This window comes from Thunnus maccoyii, chromosome 2 (genome assembly GCF_910596095.1).
Source record: "Thunnus maccoyii chromosome 2, fThuMac1.1, whole genome shotgun sequence".
NCBI lineage: Eukaryota > Metazoa > Chordata > Actinopteri > Scombriformes > Scombridae > Thunnus > Thunnus maccoyii.
This window is the reverse complement of record NC_056534.1, coordinates 6,487,407-6,502,730: the sequence shown is the minus strand read 5'-3', so window position 1 is coordinate 6,502,730 and position 15,324 is coordinate 6,487,407. Positions and strand designations below refer to the sequence as shown.

The 15,324-nt window shown below is 40.4% G+C and overlaps 1 protein-coding gene across 1 annotated transcript; it reads left to right on the top strand.

Annotated features, from left to right (window-relative positions):
- The first annotated feature begins 733 nt into the window (after positions 1 to 733).
- man2b1 (mannosidase, alpha, class 2B, member 1) lies at positions 734 to 15,251 on the top strand. Its single transcript, XM_042432773.1, has 23 exons — positions 734 to 872; positions 1,564 to 1,666; positions 2,887 to 3,060; positions 3,157 to 3,350; positions 3,896 to 4,028; positions 4,149 to 4,294; positions 5,269 to 5,468; positions 5,594 to 5,714; positions 6,598 to 6,676; positions 7,275 to 7,384; positions 7,625 to 7,732; positions 7,839 to 7,955; positions 8,261 to 8,443; positions 8,550 to 8,647; positions 8,771 to 8,891; positions 9,156 to 9,274; positions 9,432 to 9,533; positions 10,308 to 10,395; positions 11,108 to 11,188; positions 11,422 to 11,646; positions 12,363 to 12,512; positions 12,755 to 12,857; positions 14,387 to 15,251. The coding sequence occupies exons 1-23, from the start codon at positions 738 to 740 to the stop codon at positions 14,488 to 14,490; spliced, it is 2,994 nt and encodes a 997-aa protein (XP_042288707.1). The 5' UTR covers positions 734 to 737; the 3' UTR covers positions 14,491 to 15,251.
- Positions 15,252 to 15,324: the final 73 nt, after the last annotated feature.

Genomic DNA, 15,324 nt, shown 5'->3' with positions numbered 1-15,324 from the left:
ACATCCAGCCAGAGTCAGAGAACTATCTTCAGCAACAAGAAGAGCAAGTAGTCCTGCAGTGGCTGGTTTGGCCCCCACAGAGCCCTGATCTCTGTCTCAATCATGGAGTCAGTCTGGGATTAACATGAAGAGTCAGAAGCAGTTGAGACAACCAGAAGAAGTGTGGCAACTTCTCCAGGATGCAGGAACAATCAACCTACCAAATACCTGAACAACTGTGTGCAGGTTTACCAAAGAGAACTGCTGCTGATTTAAAGGCAAAGCTGCTCACAATAAATATTGATTTCATCTAGGTTTCTTTTGTTTACTCAGCTTTCTATCAGTTTATTAATTAATGAAAACTATTCATTGCATTATTGAAAGCATCCTCATTTCCAACTTTTAGTGCATAAAACTTATTAACTATTAAATTCACTGAACAATTAATGAATAAAACAAATGGTAAGTAGATCAACTGAACCAATGTTCTAATATGAGAGTATTTTTCGGTTTGGCAAAAAGTTACAGTCAGGTATCAGAACAAAGGAAATATGGTTCATTTTAAGACTGATTTCTTTTATTTTCTCCTTTCTGATTAATTCATCATATCAACACAGATAAACCGTCTCAGCCTTCTGCCGCCTGCATCTGTTTTTTCTACAGTGCAGCCTGGAAGTCATAACGGAGGGAAAAGACCTTCGCCGTCTCCACGGTGGATGTGTTGTCACATGACCACAGCCAACATAAACAGAGGTCATATGATATTCTGTGTGTTTCCCGTCATGGCGGTGAGGTCGCGGCAGCTGGCTGCTGCTCTGCTCTTCATCCTCGGAGGGGTTTTAAGTTTTCCTGTCGGTCAGGAAACACAGCGGACAGCTACCTGCGGATATGAGGTCAGCTAGCTAAATGTTTTTACTGTTTTTAACTCCAAAGCTGAAGTCACTTTGTGCTGCTAGACAGATGTGACAGCTACTTTCAGTTTCACCCATCCGCCTTTCTGCTTTGTCAGTTTATATGAGGAAATGAAATTACTTAGAAACTAAAATTAGCAGTTGTTTTCTTCTTCTGCCTCTTTGCTTTTTTTAACAGTAGTTGACAGTAGTGGAAGAAGTATTCAGATACTTTAAAGTACCAATACAGCAATGTAAAAATACTCAATCACAAGTACAATGCATGAAAAATCCTACTTGAGTAAAAGTACATAAGTATTATGAGCGTGATTTAGTTAGAGTATTGCAGTAAAAGTAGTGGTTTGGTCCCTCTGACTGATATATTATTACATATGACATCATTAGATTATTAATAGTGAAGCATCAGTGTTAGAGCAGCATGTTACTGTTGTAGCTGCTGGAGGTGGAGCTAGTTTCAACTACTTTATATACAGTTAGCTAGTTTAGTCCAGTGGTTCCCAACCTAGGGGTCGGGCCCCTCCAAAGGGTCACCAGATAAATCTGAGGGGTCGCGACCCTGACTACACACTGTTTTTTTTGTCAGATCTTCATCTGAAAAGTAACTAAAGCTGTCAAATAAATGTGTGTGTGTGTGTGTGTGTGTGTGTGTGTGTGTGTGTGTGTGTGTGTGTAGTCATGTCATGCTACCAAGTCCAACATGCTGAACGTCCACCTGGTCCCTCACACACACGATGATGTCGGCTGGCTCAAGACTGTGGATCAGTACTTCTATGGAGGTCAGTCTAACACACAAACGTACGCATACATACAGATAATATGTGTGTGTTTACCTTTTTCTATACTGTTTCACTATCATATACTTTACTGTAATCTAGTGATGTAGCTGCCAAAATGCACAAATACCTTCATGATAACACAAGTTGTAGTAGCTCCTGTAGAAGTGTAGTTATTGCTGCTTTTAGGGGCCCTGAAGTAAGAAACTCTGCGCTCAGCATTGACTGCATATTATATATTATTTGTTAGTTGTTGTTTTTCTCTCTTTATTAGAACCGACACACAATTCCATCCACAGTCAGCAGTTATGAATTAATAATTTTTTAACATCCATAAATGCACCTCAGCCCCCAAATATTTCATTCACCCCTTTCAGTTTTTACCAATTGGATCCACCGTATTTTAAAGAAATTTCATTCTGACTTTCACGTTCATTTTTCTACTTAAATGGACAAACAGCTTGCTTTAATGATCTCTGCAGCTCTCACAAGGCCACATCATGTTTTGCCAAGCAAACACTGTAATAACAGTTTTATAGTTTGAGTGACATTGAGTGAATAGCTTGTAAATTTCACCGTCACATGTCTTTTTATAGCGGGTCAGCCGCGTGTTCTGCAGGTGACCGTCCATCTGACCTCTGTGTGTTATTTTATGTGAGGTTGTGTAAGCAGAGGTCATCTGCACTGTAGATGGATGGTGTGTGTGTGTGTAGAAGCTCATGTTTTAGCCTGCATGTGTAAGCGTAGTCTAATACTACAGTGTAAGCATGAGGTTTTCAGTTGTAGGATTTTAAAAAAATCAGATAATTGTGTAAAAAATTGCACATTTCTTGAAGTTTTAGTCAGGTTTTTTTTTGCTTAAAGCTACACAAGTGTAAATGTAATTATGTTTACATACTGTACATGTAAGTGTGTTAAACCTGTGACAAATTAGTTTTACAAATGTCCTTTTGCTGTTGGAATTAATTCATATAAACGTAACAATTCAAGCCTTACATCTGGGATTTCTACATGATTAAATATAACATATTTTGGGTCTCATGAACTAAAGCTAAACTTTTGTATCTTTTGTTTGCGGTTTGTAAAATAAGAACAGACTCTGTAGACAGTGTCATAATATTTCTTTACTGGGACAACATTCTTTAAGCAAGAATGTGTTTTTATCAGTTTAAGCTTTTGTCTTCAGTCCATGTGTGCCTGTGTGTGTGTGTGTGTGTTCGTAGACCGTAACGACATCCAGCATGCGGGGGTGCAGTACATCCTGGACTCGGTGGTGGATCAGCTGTTGAAGAATCCAGACAGGAGGTTTATCTATGTGGAGACGGCTTTCTTCTACCGCTGGTGGAAACGGCAGAGCTCCAACATGCAGCAGACAGTCAAACAGCTGGTTAATGAAGGTACATGAACCAATACTGTACATTTACATTTACATTTACACTGGACAGCTTTCATTTTATAATCTGCTGAACATTTCTCTCCTCTCCTCCTTCCAGGCCGTCTGGAGTTTGTGAATGGCGGCTGGTGTATGAGTGACGAGGCCACTACCCACTACAGCGCCGTCATTGACCAGATGACCATGGGCCTGAGGTTCCTAAACGAGACTTTTGGACCTTGTGGTCGTCCCCGCGTCGCCTGGCACATCGACCCCTTCGGCCACGCCCGTGAACACGCCTCCATGTTTGCACAGGTAGCTTAGCTCAAGACTAGAGCCAAGAAAGTCCCGTTTTAAAATTATTACTAACTGTTAATTTGAAAGAGTTAAAAAAGGATAATCAGACATGTAGATACGTCATAGTGCTGCTATTTGACTCCACATGGTGCCTTTAAATTGTTTGTAGAAGTTAATGCAGTTTAATGCACAAATAAATCAAACAGACAGGAATAAGTAAAGTTAATCTAATAATAGTCAAAACCAGACATCCAATAACTGGTTTGGAAACCAGATAAACTGTACATCACAGGGTTTTTGGATAAATATTCAATTTGGAAATATATTTGCTACTTTTATTTCTGGGTATTAATATCAAATACAGATGATTGTTGTGTATGTATGCATGCTGCTGTTCGCTGCTCTTCTTTGCTTTTTTGTAGTTATATATTCTGCTGTTTTATTATTATTATGCTTTTTATGTATTATGTGTCTGATACTGCACATACAAAAAACAGAATAACTGAATTGGGTTAAAAACTAGTTTGGAAAATACATTTATTCACCTGTGTGTCTTGTTCCAGATGGGATATGACGGCTTCTTCTTTGGTCGTCTGGACTACCAGGACCGCAATCACAGGATGATTGAGAAGGAGCAGGAGCTTCTGTGGAGAGCGTCTGACAGCCTCACACCCCCGATGGCCGACCTCTTCACTGGTAACAAAATACTATAAAGGGGCTTCTTCACCCAAATTACAAAAATACTTGTTTTTCTACTGCATGACCAGATACCACTAGAGGTAAGATGTAACCTTTGCCCTCTATAACACCCAACAGGGATCCTTCCTAATGGGTACAACCCACCTGAAGGCTTCTGCTGGGACCAGTCCTGTGATGATCCACCAATCAGAGATGACCCTGACCTGGAGGACTATAACGTTGATGATGTGGTGAAGCGCTTCCTCATAATCGCCAACAATCAGGTTAGACACACACACACAACTGAACATAAACACACCTCATAGGTGAAAGTGTAAAGGATATACTGACTAATGACCAGCTCACTGTACACAATCCTGTGTATGTAACAAAGATATATAATTTGACATGAAATGTTAATAAATTTATTAAAATAAAGGCAAAAAATAAGTGAAATTAAAGTCCCCATTTACTTATTATTACCTCACTTGTCTTCACTGTGTAGAAAACTGTATGTCCAGAGGTTGTTTTCACATTAATCTGTTGAAAGGTGAACATTTTTCTGTGCTCACTTTAAATCAGAGGTTAAGGCCTGTACCTCTGAGAATGACTTGTGACATAAAAGCTAGTTTGTAGCAAACTGTGGTCCAATATGCAGGACTTTTCTGTGAAGTAGGAGACGTCTTGTGTCCAACAGTCAAACCTTTGAAATTAAAACTTTTGTATGATTTTTCACTAAGGGAGAAAGTAGATTTTTAAGGATTTTAATAGAACTTTTTTTGTGGGAAAAACTATATTGGACACAAGTATCATTCAAAGCAGAGTATTTTTTTATCTTTAAGTAACAAACCTCAGCCAATAAAATGTCAGCATCATTACTGTCTTCAACATTTTTTCAACAAGAAACCAACAAGACAAACTACTTTTTGACTGAGTGATACTATATGATTAGATGTGGAAGTGTGGCAGTGCTTAAAAACTCAATTTCCATTGATGTTATACCACTTTTGTACATCATACCACCATTCTCACTGATATTTAGTGGTCAAATAAATCTGCTAATAATGAGGAAAAAACAATTATGAAAAAGTACCTACCAGGCAGTCAGACATCTGTAGTTGTATGAATTGTTAAATTTTGGTGAATTTAATATCTTCTATGTCCACTCTGACAAGCCAAAGAATATACTGAAAACACGAGATTCTCATGTTTTTGGTTACCTCTCCTCCTCCTCCTCCTCATCTTCCTCCTCTCTCAGGCTTTGGTGTATAAGACCAATCACATCATCATGACCATGGGCTCAGACTTCCAGTATGAGAATGCCAACCTGTGGTACAAGAACCTGGACAAGCTCATCCACTACGTTAACGCCCTGCAGGCGAACGGCAGCATGGTCAACGTTCTCTATTCTACTCCTTCCTGTTACCTCCAGGAGCTGCACAGAGCAAACCTTACATGGTAGTATGAACTTTAAACGAGTAAGAGAATTTAATTGCCTATTTAAAATAAAATGAACCTACAATTACAGTATGAAGAACTGTTTTTTTGTGTATTTTTGTTTCAACTTCTTCTTTTCTTCACAGGGCTTTGAAGAGAGATGATTTCTTCCCCTATGCAGACGATTCTCATGATTTCTGGACCGGCTACTTCACCAGCCGACCGGCACTGAAACGTTACGAAAGGCTCAGCAACAGCAATCTGCAGGTAGTCAGACGTACACTCTGAGATTTCAAACACGGATTCATTAAAGCCAAAATCTCTTTACAGTTCATACATTCAAAGATTACAAATGTCATCAACTGAGAGGAGATTTAAAGACATCTCAGACTCTCCCTGGACAAGCTCTGTTCTGCACTGCACTGCACTGTCAGCTACCAATTAGCATGATAGCATACTTTAATATGTAACATGTAGCTAAACATTAGCATGGTAACACACTAGCTACACATATTAACCATCCAAAAGTTTTAGCGTATTAATACCATTGTTAGATGTTAACTACATATTATGCAGTTAGCGTGTTAATATACTTGCCTACAGCATGTTACACTAAATGCTGACATATAGTATCACATGCTGTGTCATTTAGCTCTTATTAGCATTATTATGCTTTGTTAGCATTAATCTCAAAGTACATTTGATGATGATGGGAATTCTATCATTTGTTTATGCTGCGTTTAGGTCATATCGGACAGACTAATTATGATGGTAATGTGGTTTTAAAGCAACCATCACCACTGTAACACACAAAATAAGCTAATTTAGGCTGTTTAAATCATGTCACTACAAGGCTAGCAGTGGGGGTAACCAACATAAACTAATGCATGAACACTCCTGAGTCAGAACAACTGGAAGTTTTCCTGTTCTTCCCATTCTGCCAGCATTGTGAGAATGCAGCATTAAAAGGTGTCTTGACAAGTGAAAATCTTGATCTATCGGTGGCAGCAGATCACCAAAGTCAATGGATTCATCCTCTGGGAGCGCAAATTTCTGTACTAAATGTTGTGGCAGTCGCCAAAGTAATGCACTCTGAAGCAGTGAAAAGGTCTGCTGACTGTTGTAACTGTGTGGCTTTGTTTTCATACAGACGTGTAACCAGCTGGAGGTACTCGGTGGGCCGAACTCCAGGAAGGGACCCTTTGGGGAGGGTGACAGCCAGCCCATGAGTGAGATTTGGTTTTTACTCATTTTTGCTCTAAAACATCACTTATGGAGCAAGGGCACTGGGGAGGGAAGCTGTTGTATCTCCTCCTATTGGTCACATTTATACCTCAGTAAAAAATGGCTATTAAAGGACCAGTCTGTAAGATTTTGTGGCATTTAGAAGTGAGGTTGCACCCAATTCCCCCTTCCCCTTCCAAGCGTGTAGCGTGAAAGGCCCTGTCTAGAGTCAGCATTTGGTTTGTCCATTCTGGGTTACTGTAGAAACATTGCAGTGCAACATGGCAGCCTCCATGGAAGAGGACCTGTACCCTATGTAGATATAAAGAGCTCATTCTAAGGTGACGAAAACATGATTCTTATTTTCATGGTATTATACACTGATTAAAACATACAGTATTTATGAATATTATATTCCATTTCTGCCACTTCACTAGATGCCACTAAATCTTACACACTGCTCCTTTAAAATGGAGAAATGAACAACTCCCCAAATATTCTCAGTGTCACAGTGTCATTATCATGGTCTCGGTACCAATAAATATGACTGAAAACAAACAAACTGTTGGCGACTGACAGTTGCTCCCCTGCTTTCATTGGCAGAGAAAGCCATGGCGGTGGCTCAGCACCACGACGCAGTGTCAGGCACTGAGAAGCAGCATGTAGCCAACGACTACGCCAGGAGGCTCGCCAACGGCTGGCAGCATTGTCAGGTATTTCAAACCACACAAGGCATTATTTGCTTATGGGTTCGTACATGAAGATATATGAATTACTGTAGGTTCCTAAGTAAAGCTGTCCATCTGGATCAGCTACAATTTTGTATTATGGGAATTATAAGCCAAGCCGAAATATGACTTTTTACCAAGTATAATGCTTAAATTGAAACGACCTGTTGTGTTATTGTGTGTCCTTTATGTGATCGTAGTATTTAATGTATCTGCTCCTTCCAGGTTCTGGTCAGTAACAGTCTGGCTGCTCTCAGTGGTTCGTCCGCAAAGCGAATCTACTGTGACAACCTCAACATCAGTGTGTGTCCTCTCACTGAGTCCAGCAAAAAGGTGACACATACACACACTCTCATGAAGTCCATTCAAACTCAAACAGATTTATTCCCTTTCTCTGTAACATCTGAGACTTAAACCCACATCTCTCTCTCTCTCTCAGTTCTCAGTCAACGTGTACAATCCTCTCGCTCGGCCCGTCACTTGGCCGGTCAGGCTTCCGGTCAACGGAACAGCTTACGCCGTATCTGATGCTAACGGGAAATCTGTGGACTGCAAGGTCAGTGTGTGTGTGTGTGTGTGTGTGTGTGTGTGTTTGGCAGCATTAAGTATGAGGTAATCCACAACAAGCTGTGTCAGAAAATGATATGTGATGTTATATTTTATTGCCTTTTGCAAGTAGTTAAAATATATTGTTTTCAATCATATTTTAAGACAATACACTTTTCACACTTTTTATAACCTTTTGGCACTGATCCTGCAGCCGTGGTGTATGGTTTAAGTACTTTCTGTAATTTTTTAAAACTGGGAGAATACATAAAAATGACATAACCAGTTAACAGCTTCTTTGTGTCACTGTTCCAGGTGGTTCCGGTGTCCACAGTCACTCAGGAGGTGAGGAAGAAACGAGGCTTCGCCGTCAACGAGCTGGTGTTCCAGGTGCAGGCTCCTCCTCTGGGCTACAGCACCTACTCCGTGTCCCTGCTTCAGGACGGGCCTCCGCCCGCGTCCACGCAGCACCGCGCAGCCACCGCCATCCAGAACAAGGTCTTCACACAGCTTTATTATACACTTGTTTCATGTTGTTGTCAATGAAATGGGATTGTTCAGTCAGTCAGCGTGATGTCAAACAAACCTGCATTCTCTCCTCCAGTATCTACGAGTGACCTTTGACCCCGACACCGGCCTGTTGAGCAGCCTCAGCAACTTGGAGACCAAACAGACCATCAAACTGAGTCAAAACTTCTATTGGTTAGTAACTTTCTGGCAGAAACATATCTTTAAACTCAAGCCAGGACACCTTTGTTGTTGTTAATATGTGTGTATTTGTGTGTGTGTGTGTGTGTGTGTGTGTGTGTGTGTTAAATGTTCCAGGTACAACGCCAGTGACGGGAACAATTCATGCAGTAACCAGCCTTCAGGTGCTTACATCTTCAGACCGAACTCCTCCACACCTTTTATAATCAGCAAGATCGCCAAGACTGAGACTGTTCAGGTAGAGACTGAGCCTCATAAAATTACACCACATTCCTTTTTTATCTCACACCCTGCGTCAAGTTTTCAACTAAGTAAATACAGATTGTCTTTGCACAGTTTGTTGTTCAATTGTTCATTAAAGAGAAAAGTAAAGTTTTGGAGAAACAGTGTTTGCTTGCAGCAGGAGAGTGTATAATTTATTTGATGAATATGTTCAATGAAAAGGAGTATTAATAGTGTGAAGGTAAGAATTTACTTATTTATATTGTCCCATCCCCATCAGACCTCAGTGGTGCAGGAGGTGAGGCAGTGGTTTGCTCCCTGGGTCTCTCAGGTGGTCCGTCTCTACACGGACAGCAGAGCTCTGGAGCTGGAGTGGACAGTCGGGCCGATTCCCATTGAGTGAGTATAGTAGAGCCATATAAGGTGTCATGTCTGGTTTTTATATGTAGGTAAATATACAAATAGAAATTGCAGCATGTTTTTTATTAATTTGTAGTTATAATTTTTAATAATGTATGTGAGGAAACATCACCATCTCTCTTTCTTTCTCTCGCAGTGACGATCTAGGGAAGGAGGTGATCACTCGTTTTGACACCAGTATCAAATCTTCAGAGATTTTCTACACAGACTCTAACGGCAGAGAGGTGCTGCAGAGAAAGTAAGCTGACCACCGACACCGACCGGATTTACAGACTTACCCGAACAATGTGAAAAAGATGTGCTAGTAAGATCACTATAGCCTAAATTGCCAAGAACGTCTTCCCATCCTTACTGATTGAGATTTCAAAAATCCAGTCGAAATCGGTAGAAAAGTCAATATCATGCCAAACTAGTTGCAGCTATCACACTTTTAAACCACAGTAGGAGTGTGTCTATCAAACTTTGTCTTTGTTTGGTATTTAGTATCGTCTCTTCTTCTAAAAAGAAATTAATAGAAACAGTTACATTAGAAACTACATTTGGCAAATTTATTCTAAGATCAAGATGGACACTTTTGAATCCAACTGCTAACAAAAAACAAACTGGTGTTAAAGCACCAGTGTGTAAGATTTAGTGGCATCTAGTGGAACGGACTGACTTGAAAAGAATTGTTGTGTTGTCGTTTCCTTAGAATGAGCCCTTTATATCTATATAGGGTCCGCTTCCACAGAGGCCATGTTTCTACAGTAGCCCAGAAAGGACAAACCAAAAACTGGCTCTAGAGAGGGCTTTTCACATTTTTCATGAGTTTTGTGGCCACCGTAGGTTCTCCAAAACACTTGTCAGGGGAGGAGGAATTGGGTTGTTCAGTTGGTTGTGATCTCCAATCTCACCACCAGATGCCACTAAATTTTACACACTGGGCCTTTAAGTGAGTGTTGTTTTCCTGAACTCACTGTGTCTTATAAGGACAATCTGATAGCTGTATGTGTGTTGCTGTTGTGTCCTACAGGAAAGACTTCCGGCCCACTTGGCACCTGAAGCAGTCGGAGCCCATCGCTGGAAACTACTACCCCATCAACTCTCGCGCTTTCATCAAGGTGTGTGAAAAGAAGTATGACATTTCTTCTAGGGCTGCAACTAATGATTATTTTCATTATTAATTAATCTGATGATTATTTTCTTGATTAACTGATTAGTTGTTTGGTCCAAAAATGTCAGAAAACTGTGAAAAATGAACATCAGGATTTCCTAGAGCCGAAAGTGGTGTCATCAAATGTCTGGATTTTGGACTGTTGGTCTGTCAAAAGAAAATTGAATTAATTTACTATAATGTAAGATGAAGAAAAAGCCGCAAATTCTCACATTTAAAAACCTGGAGCAATCAAATGTTTGGCATTTGTTTAATTAAAAAATGAAAATAGTTGCAGATTAATTTTCTGTTGATCGACTAATCGATTAATTGACTAATCATCGCAGAAAATTGCTTCAGAAAAAATAAGCATAAGGAAAGATTTTTGTGTAAATTTGAGCATTATCTTTGTAGTTTATTGACCGTATGTTACAGAATTGAACAACATTTAAATCATTAAATTTGCAGCTATGAATATTAGTACAAGTACGAGCCATATGCAGCTCTTTTCTTACTTGGTTACAACCATTTTTGCTGTTGCTTTTTTTTAAATAGTGCATAAAAATATCATAAAAAGATGTTCTCCAGGAAGTTAGTGTCTTGAATATATACTTTTTTGCTTCTCAGTTTACTTGGTTAACTGTGTGTGTGTGTGTGTTTGTGTGTTTGTGTGAGATCAGGATGATGTGGACCAACTCACTGTGGTGACAGATCGCTCTCAAGGAGGAGGCAGCATCAAGAACGGCTCTCTGGAGATCATGGTTAGTTACACACAAACACACAAACATAGCCCATCACTGTCAACATGTTAATTACTTCAATCCACACACACACATACCACTCAGTTCTGCACCACACTGCATGCTAATCCTCCATTTTCAGGTATTTAAACCGGATCAGACTGAACAACAAGGCACATTCACTTTCACACAGAGTGTGTTTGTGTGTGTGTGCAGAGACAGAAACAGACTCTCCCTTTAACCTCCCTCCTCAGCTCCACCGCCGGCTGCTCTACGATGATGTCCGCGGCGTTGGCGAGCCCCTCAATGAGACCTCTCACATCTTCCCGAAGGGGCTGGTGGTCCGCGGCCGCCTCCTGCTCTCCCTCGACCCCCCACCTGTCGCCGCCGACGCACACCGCCCCCTGGCACAGGAGGTGGTACTACAGCCGTTGCTGACATTCACTGATGGAGATGTGCAGCCAGGCGCTCGACTAGAGGTGAGTGAGCGGCAACCATGACAGGTGCCATGTCGGTGGTTAAGTGGAATATATGAGAATAGGCTGCTGTACAAATACTGTAAAAATTAGATTCCTTGAACTGTGTGTAGAATTCAGAAAATTTCGGACACTGTGGCCGATAAGAACTTACTGTATACCATCAGAATAATGTGAAAGACGCTTTAATTATATCAAAAGTCTACATACAGTTAAACTACACAAGTTTAAGCAAAAAAAAAAAAAATTTTAGGTGAGATTTAAACAACTCAAACTTTTATAATAGGGACATTTTCAGGTCATTAAGTGTGAAGTGTTGCTATGAGGATAATTGTGGCCATTAAAAGCAATTTCTGACAAGCTGCTGCCTGTTTGAGTTATTATGTTTCTAATTGTCTCCTGTATAAACTCATTTTTTTCTGCTGATTTAAATCCCATTTCTGTCCTGTTTTGTGCATATTTGTATTTGCAGACATTGTGCTCATTTTGCAAAATCTCAGAGAGCAGGCTGAGGCAGTTAGTGACACATGGTACAAGCCCTTACTACAAACTATAGCGAAGATGTAATCAAAATATGCTTTGCAATTCATATAACACTCTTCTAACAGATCAACCAACGACATGAGAGCACATTTATTTGTTCTCTATGTGGTGAACGGTGTGTGTGAATGAACCATCTGGCCTGTATAACTGCAGTTAAGTCATTTGTCTGTCTGTAGTTCTCCGGGCTTCAGGCTGCGCTGCCCCCTGCTGTCCACCTGCTGACACTGAGTCAGTGGGATGAAGACCTGGTCCTGCTGAGACTGGAGCATCAGTTCCAGAGCTGGGAGAGCAAACTGAACTCACAGCCTGTCACCGTCAACCTGCAGGTCAGACTCACTAACACTTTGTCACTGTCAAATTACAGCTATCAGAGAGACTAGTGCTGAAAATATTAGTACCTAAATCATTGACAACATTCTTGGCTCTGGTAGGTCGTGAGTTGACGATTTATAGAATAGATGATTGACTGATTAATTAAGATTAATATGCATAGAAATAAGTAAGAAAAAATAAAACAGGTTGGTTTATAGTGACACACACTCACAGATCACCTCTCCTTCGACTGTAGAAGCTGTTTTCCACTCTGGAGGTGCTGGGTGTCTCTGAACTGAACCTGTCAGCCAATCAGTGGAAAGAGGAGATGACACGTTTTGACTGGATGCCACAGAAAGGTACAGACCATCTATAACTGTCTAGCTTCACTGCAGTAGCCCTGAACATGCTGAGACTAAATTTAGTCTGGAGTCAAAATGTTTCAGTTCTCCAAAGTGGTGGTCTGACATCACCATTCCTAGAGCCACAGCACTAGTACGGATATAACGCTTGCCCTGAGGGTGATACTAGACTAAAGGGTTCTTCCGCTTGTGAAAATGAATGTGTTCAGCGTATTTTAGTTATCTGACAATTCAATTATGAGATCGAGAGCGAAGTTGCTATTTTTAGCTTGAAGGTGGCACTAGAAGAAAGCCTCCACTTTGGACAATAGTTGACAAAAATCAGGCAGCCACATGTTGCTGGATTTGTTCAAGCTGTCAGCTGTTTGGTGAGCTGCCAATCATTGATGGAGTACTTGGCTGGTAGCTGAGACCCTGAACATACTGAGACTAAATTTAGTCTGGAGTCAAAAATGTTATAGTTCTCCTGAGATATTTTAGTTTGGACCAAAGTGGTGGTCTGACATCACCATTCCTAGAGCCACAGCACTAGTATGGATAAAAATATAACGTTTGCCCTGAGGGTGATATTAGACTAAAGGGTTCTTCCGCTTGTGAAAATGAATGTGTTCAGCGTATTTTTGTTATCTGACAATTCAATTATGAGATCGAGAGCGAAGTTGCTATTTTTAGCTTGAAGGTGGCACTAGAAGAAAGCCTCCACTTTGGACAATAGTTGACAAAAATCAGGCAGCCACATGTTGTTGGATTTGTTCAAGCTGTCAGCTGTTTGGTGAGCTGCCAATCATTGATGGAGCACTTGGCTGGTAGCTGAGACCCTGAACATACTGAGACTAAATTTAGTCTGGAGTCAAAAATGTTATAGTTCTCCTGAGATATTTTAGTTTGGACCAAAGTGGTGGTCTGACATCACCATTCCTAGAGCCACAGCACTAGTATGGATAAAAATATAACGCTTGCCCTGAGGGTGATACTAGACTAAAGGGTTCAAAAGGGTTCTTCTGCCTGTGAAAATGAATGTGTTCAGCATATTTTAGTTATCTGACAACTCAATTATGAGACTGAGAGCAAAGTTGCCATTATTGGCTTGAAGGTGGCACTAGAAGAAAGCCTCCACTTTGGACAATAGTTGACAATTACCAAAAATGAACATCTGGCAGCCACATGTCGCTGGATTTGTTTAAGCTGTCAGGTGTTTGGTGAGCTGCCAATCATTGATGGAGCACTTGGCAGGTAGCTGAGGGTCGTGTTCAGTTTAAACAGTAGAATAAAGAGTAGAGGGTCAATACAGGAAATCCACTGACACCTTTTAATTCAGAGGGTGGTAATCACTGCTCCATTAAAGTCAACTTAACTGTAAAAGGCTATTTCTTGTAGGGGTTAATTAAGCAGGCAATGTAATATAATGAGTCGTAAATGCATTGTAGCGGTTCATAACCTGAATAGCAATCTGTAAGGTGTTTAACAAGACTCCTTTTATTCACAAGTACAATTCACCTGTTTTAATTTCCTGTCACCGTTTTCAGATGTTAAGCCCCTGCCAAAGAAGTTCCAAGACCCCTCCGCATGGGAGGTCACCTTGAGGCCGATGGAGATCCGAACCTTCCTGCTCAGAGTCAGCCTCAGATAGCCCGATCACATGCTTCAGTTCTTACAAAAAAAATATTTGAGAATGATTCAGCGATTCACTTTCAATCAATTGATTAAAGCTCCTGTGGCCTCTCGCTCGCGTTTGATTCAAACAGGCGAGAACTGTTTCTACACCGGTTGGAAAATGCGCAGACACTTGGATGATTACGGGTTCCTGTTTACAAAGGACAACTCTATGAGGACACTAAATTGAAACGAACTCTGTGGCCAGATGTACCTGAGCTGGATTTTCCAAAAACATCTGATTCGAGTCTCTCGTTTCCACTTTTAATGGAGCCGAATGAACAGTTAAACCGGATCCAAAAGATGTTTTTGGAAACCCAGATACTGCTCGTCACAGAAATCGAGCATCCTCATGGCGTTCAAACAGAAAAAAGGAGGTTATTTGACATTTAGTGAAACTGAATGTATGAATTCTTTTAAGACATACTGTACTGTATGTATATTACTTGCTGAAGCTGCCTTTCATATTGCAGATATATCAAAGACAAAAAGACTACATCCCTCCAGAACTGACAATTTTTCAGACCTAAAACTGAATTTTTAGCTGATTTTTCAGCACGTGCACTTCAAAAAACACAGAAAACCTTATGATTCAGACATTTTCTCTCTACAAACTGGTGCCAAATTATACTGACTGCCTAAAGTGTAACCTTTGTATTCTGCAAATATGTGTAAATACTTTGAAAATATTACTTTTATACTGATCAAGCGGTTGAAATTAAAAATCTGTCATTCTTACTTGTTGTGTTACATGTGTCTTAATGTTGCAGGTTTTCAGTTCATTTGATGTCGAACACGTTCTCGCTATCAA

Excerpts from the sequence above, each read along its gene's own strand:
- man2b1 (XM_042432773.1), top strand. The coding sequence starts at position 738 with ATGATATTCTGTGTGTTTCCCGTCATGGCGGTGAGGTCGCGGCAGCTG. Across the intron at positions 873-1,563 it reads CAGCTACCTGCGGATATGAG|TCATGTCATGCTACCAAGTC; the intron begins GTCAGCTAGCTA and ends GTGTGTGTGTAG. Across the intron at positions 12,858-14,386 it reads TGACTGGATGCCACAGAAAG|ATGTTAAGCCCCTGCCAAAG; the intron begins GTACAGACCATC and ends CACCGTTTTCAG.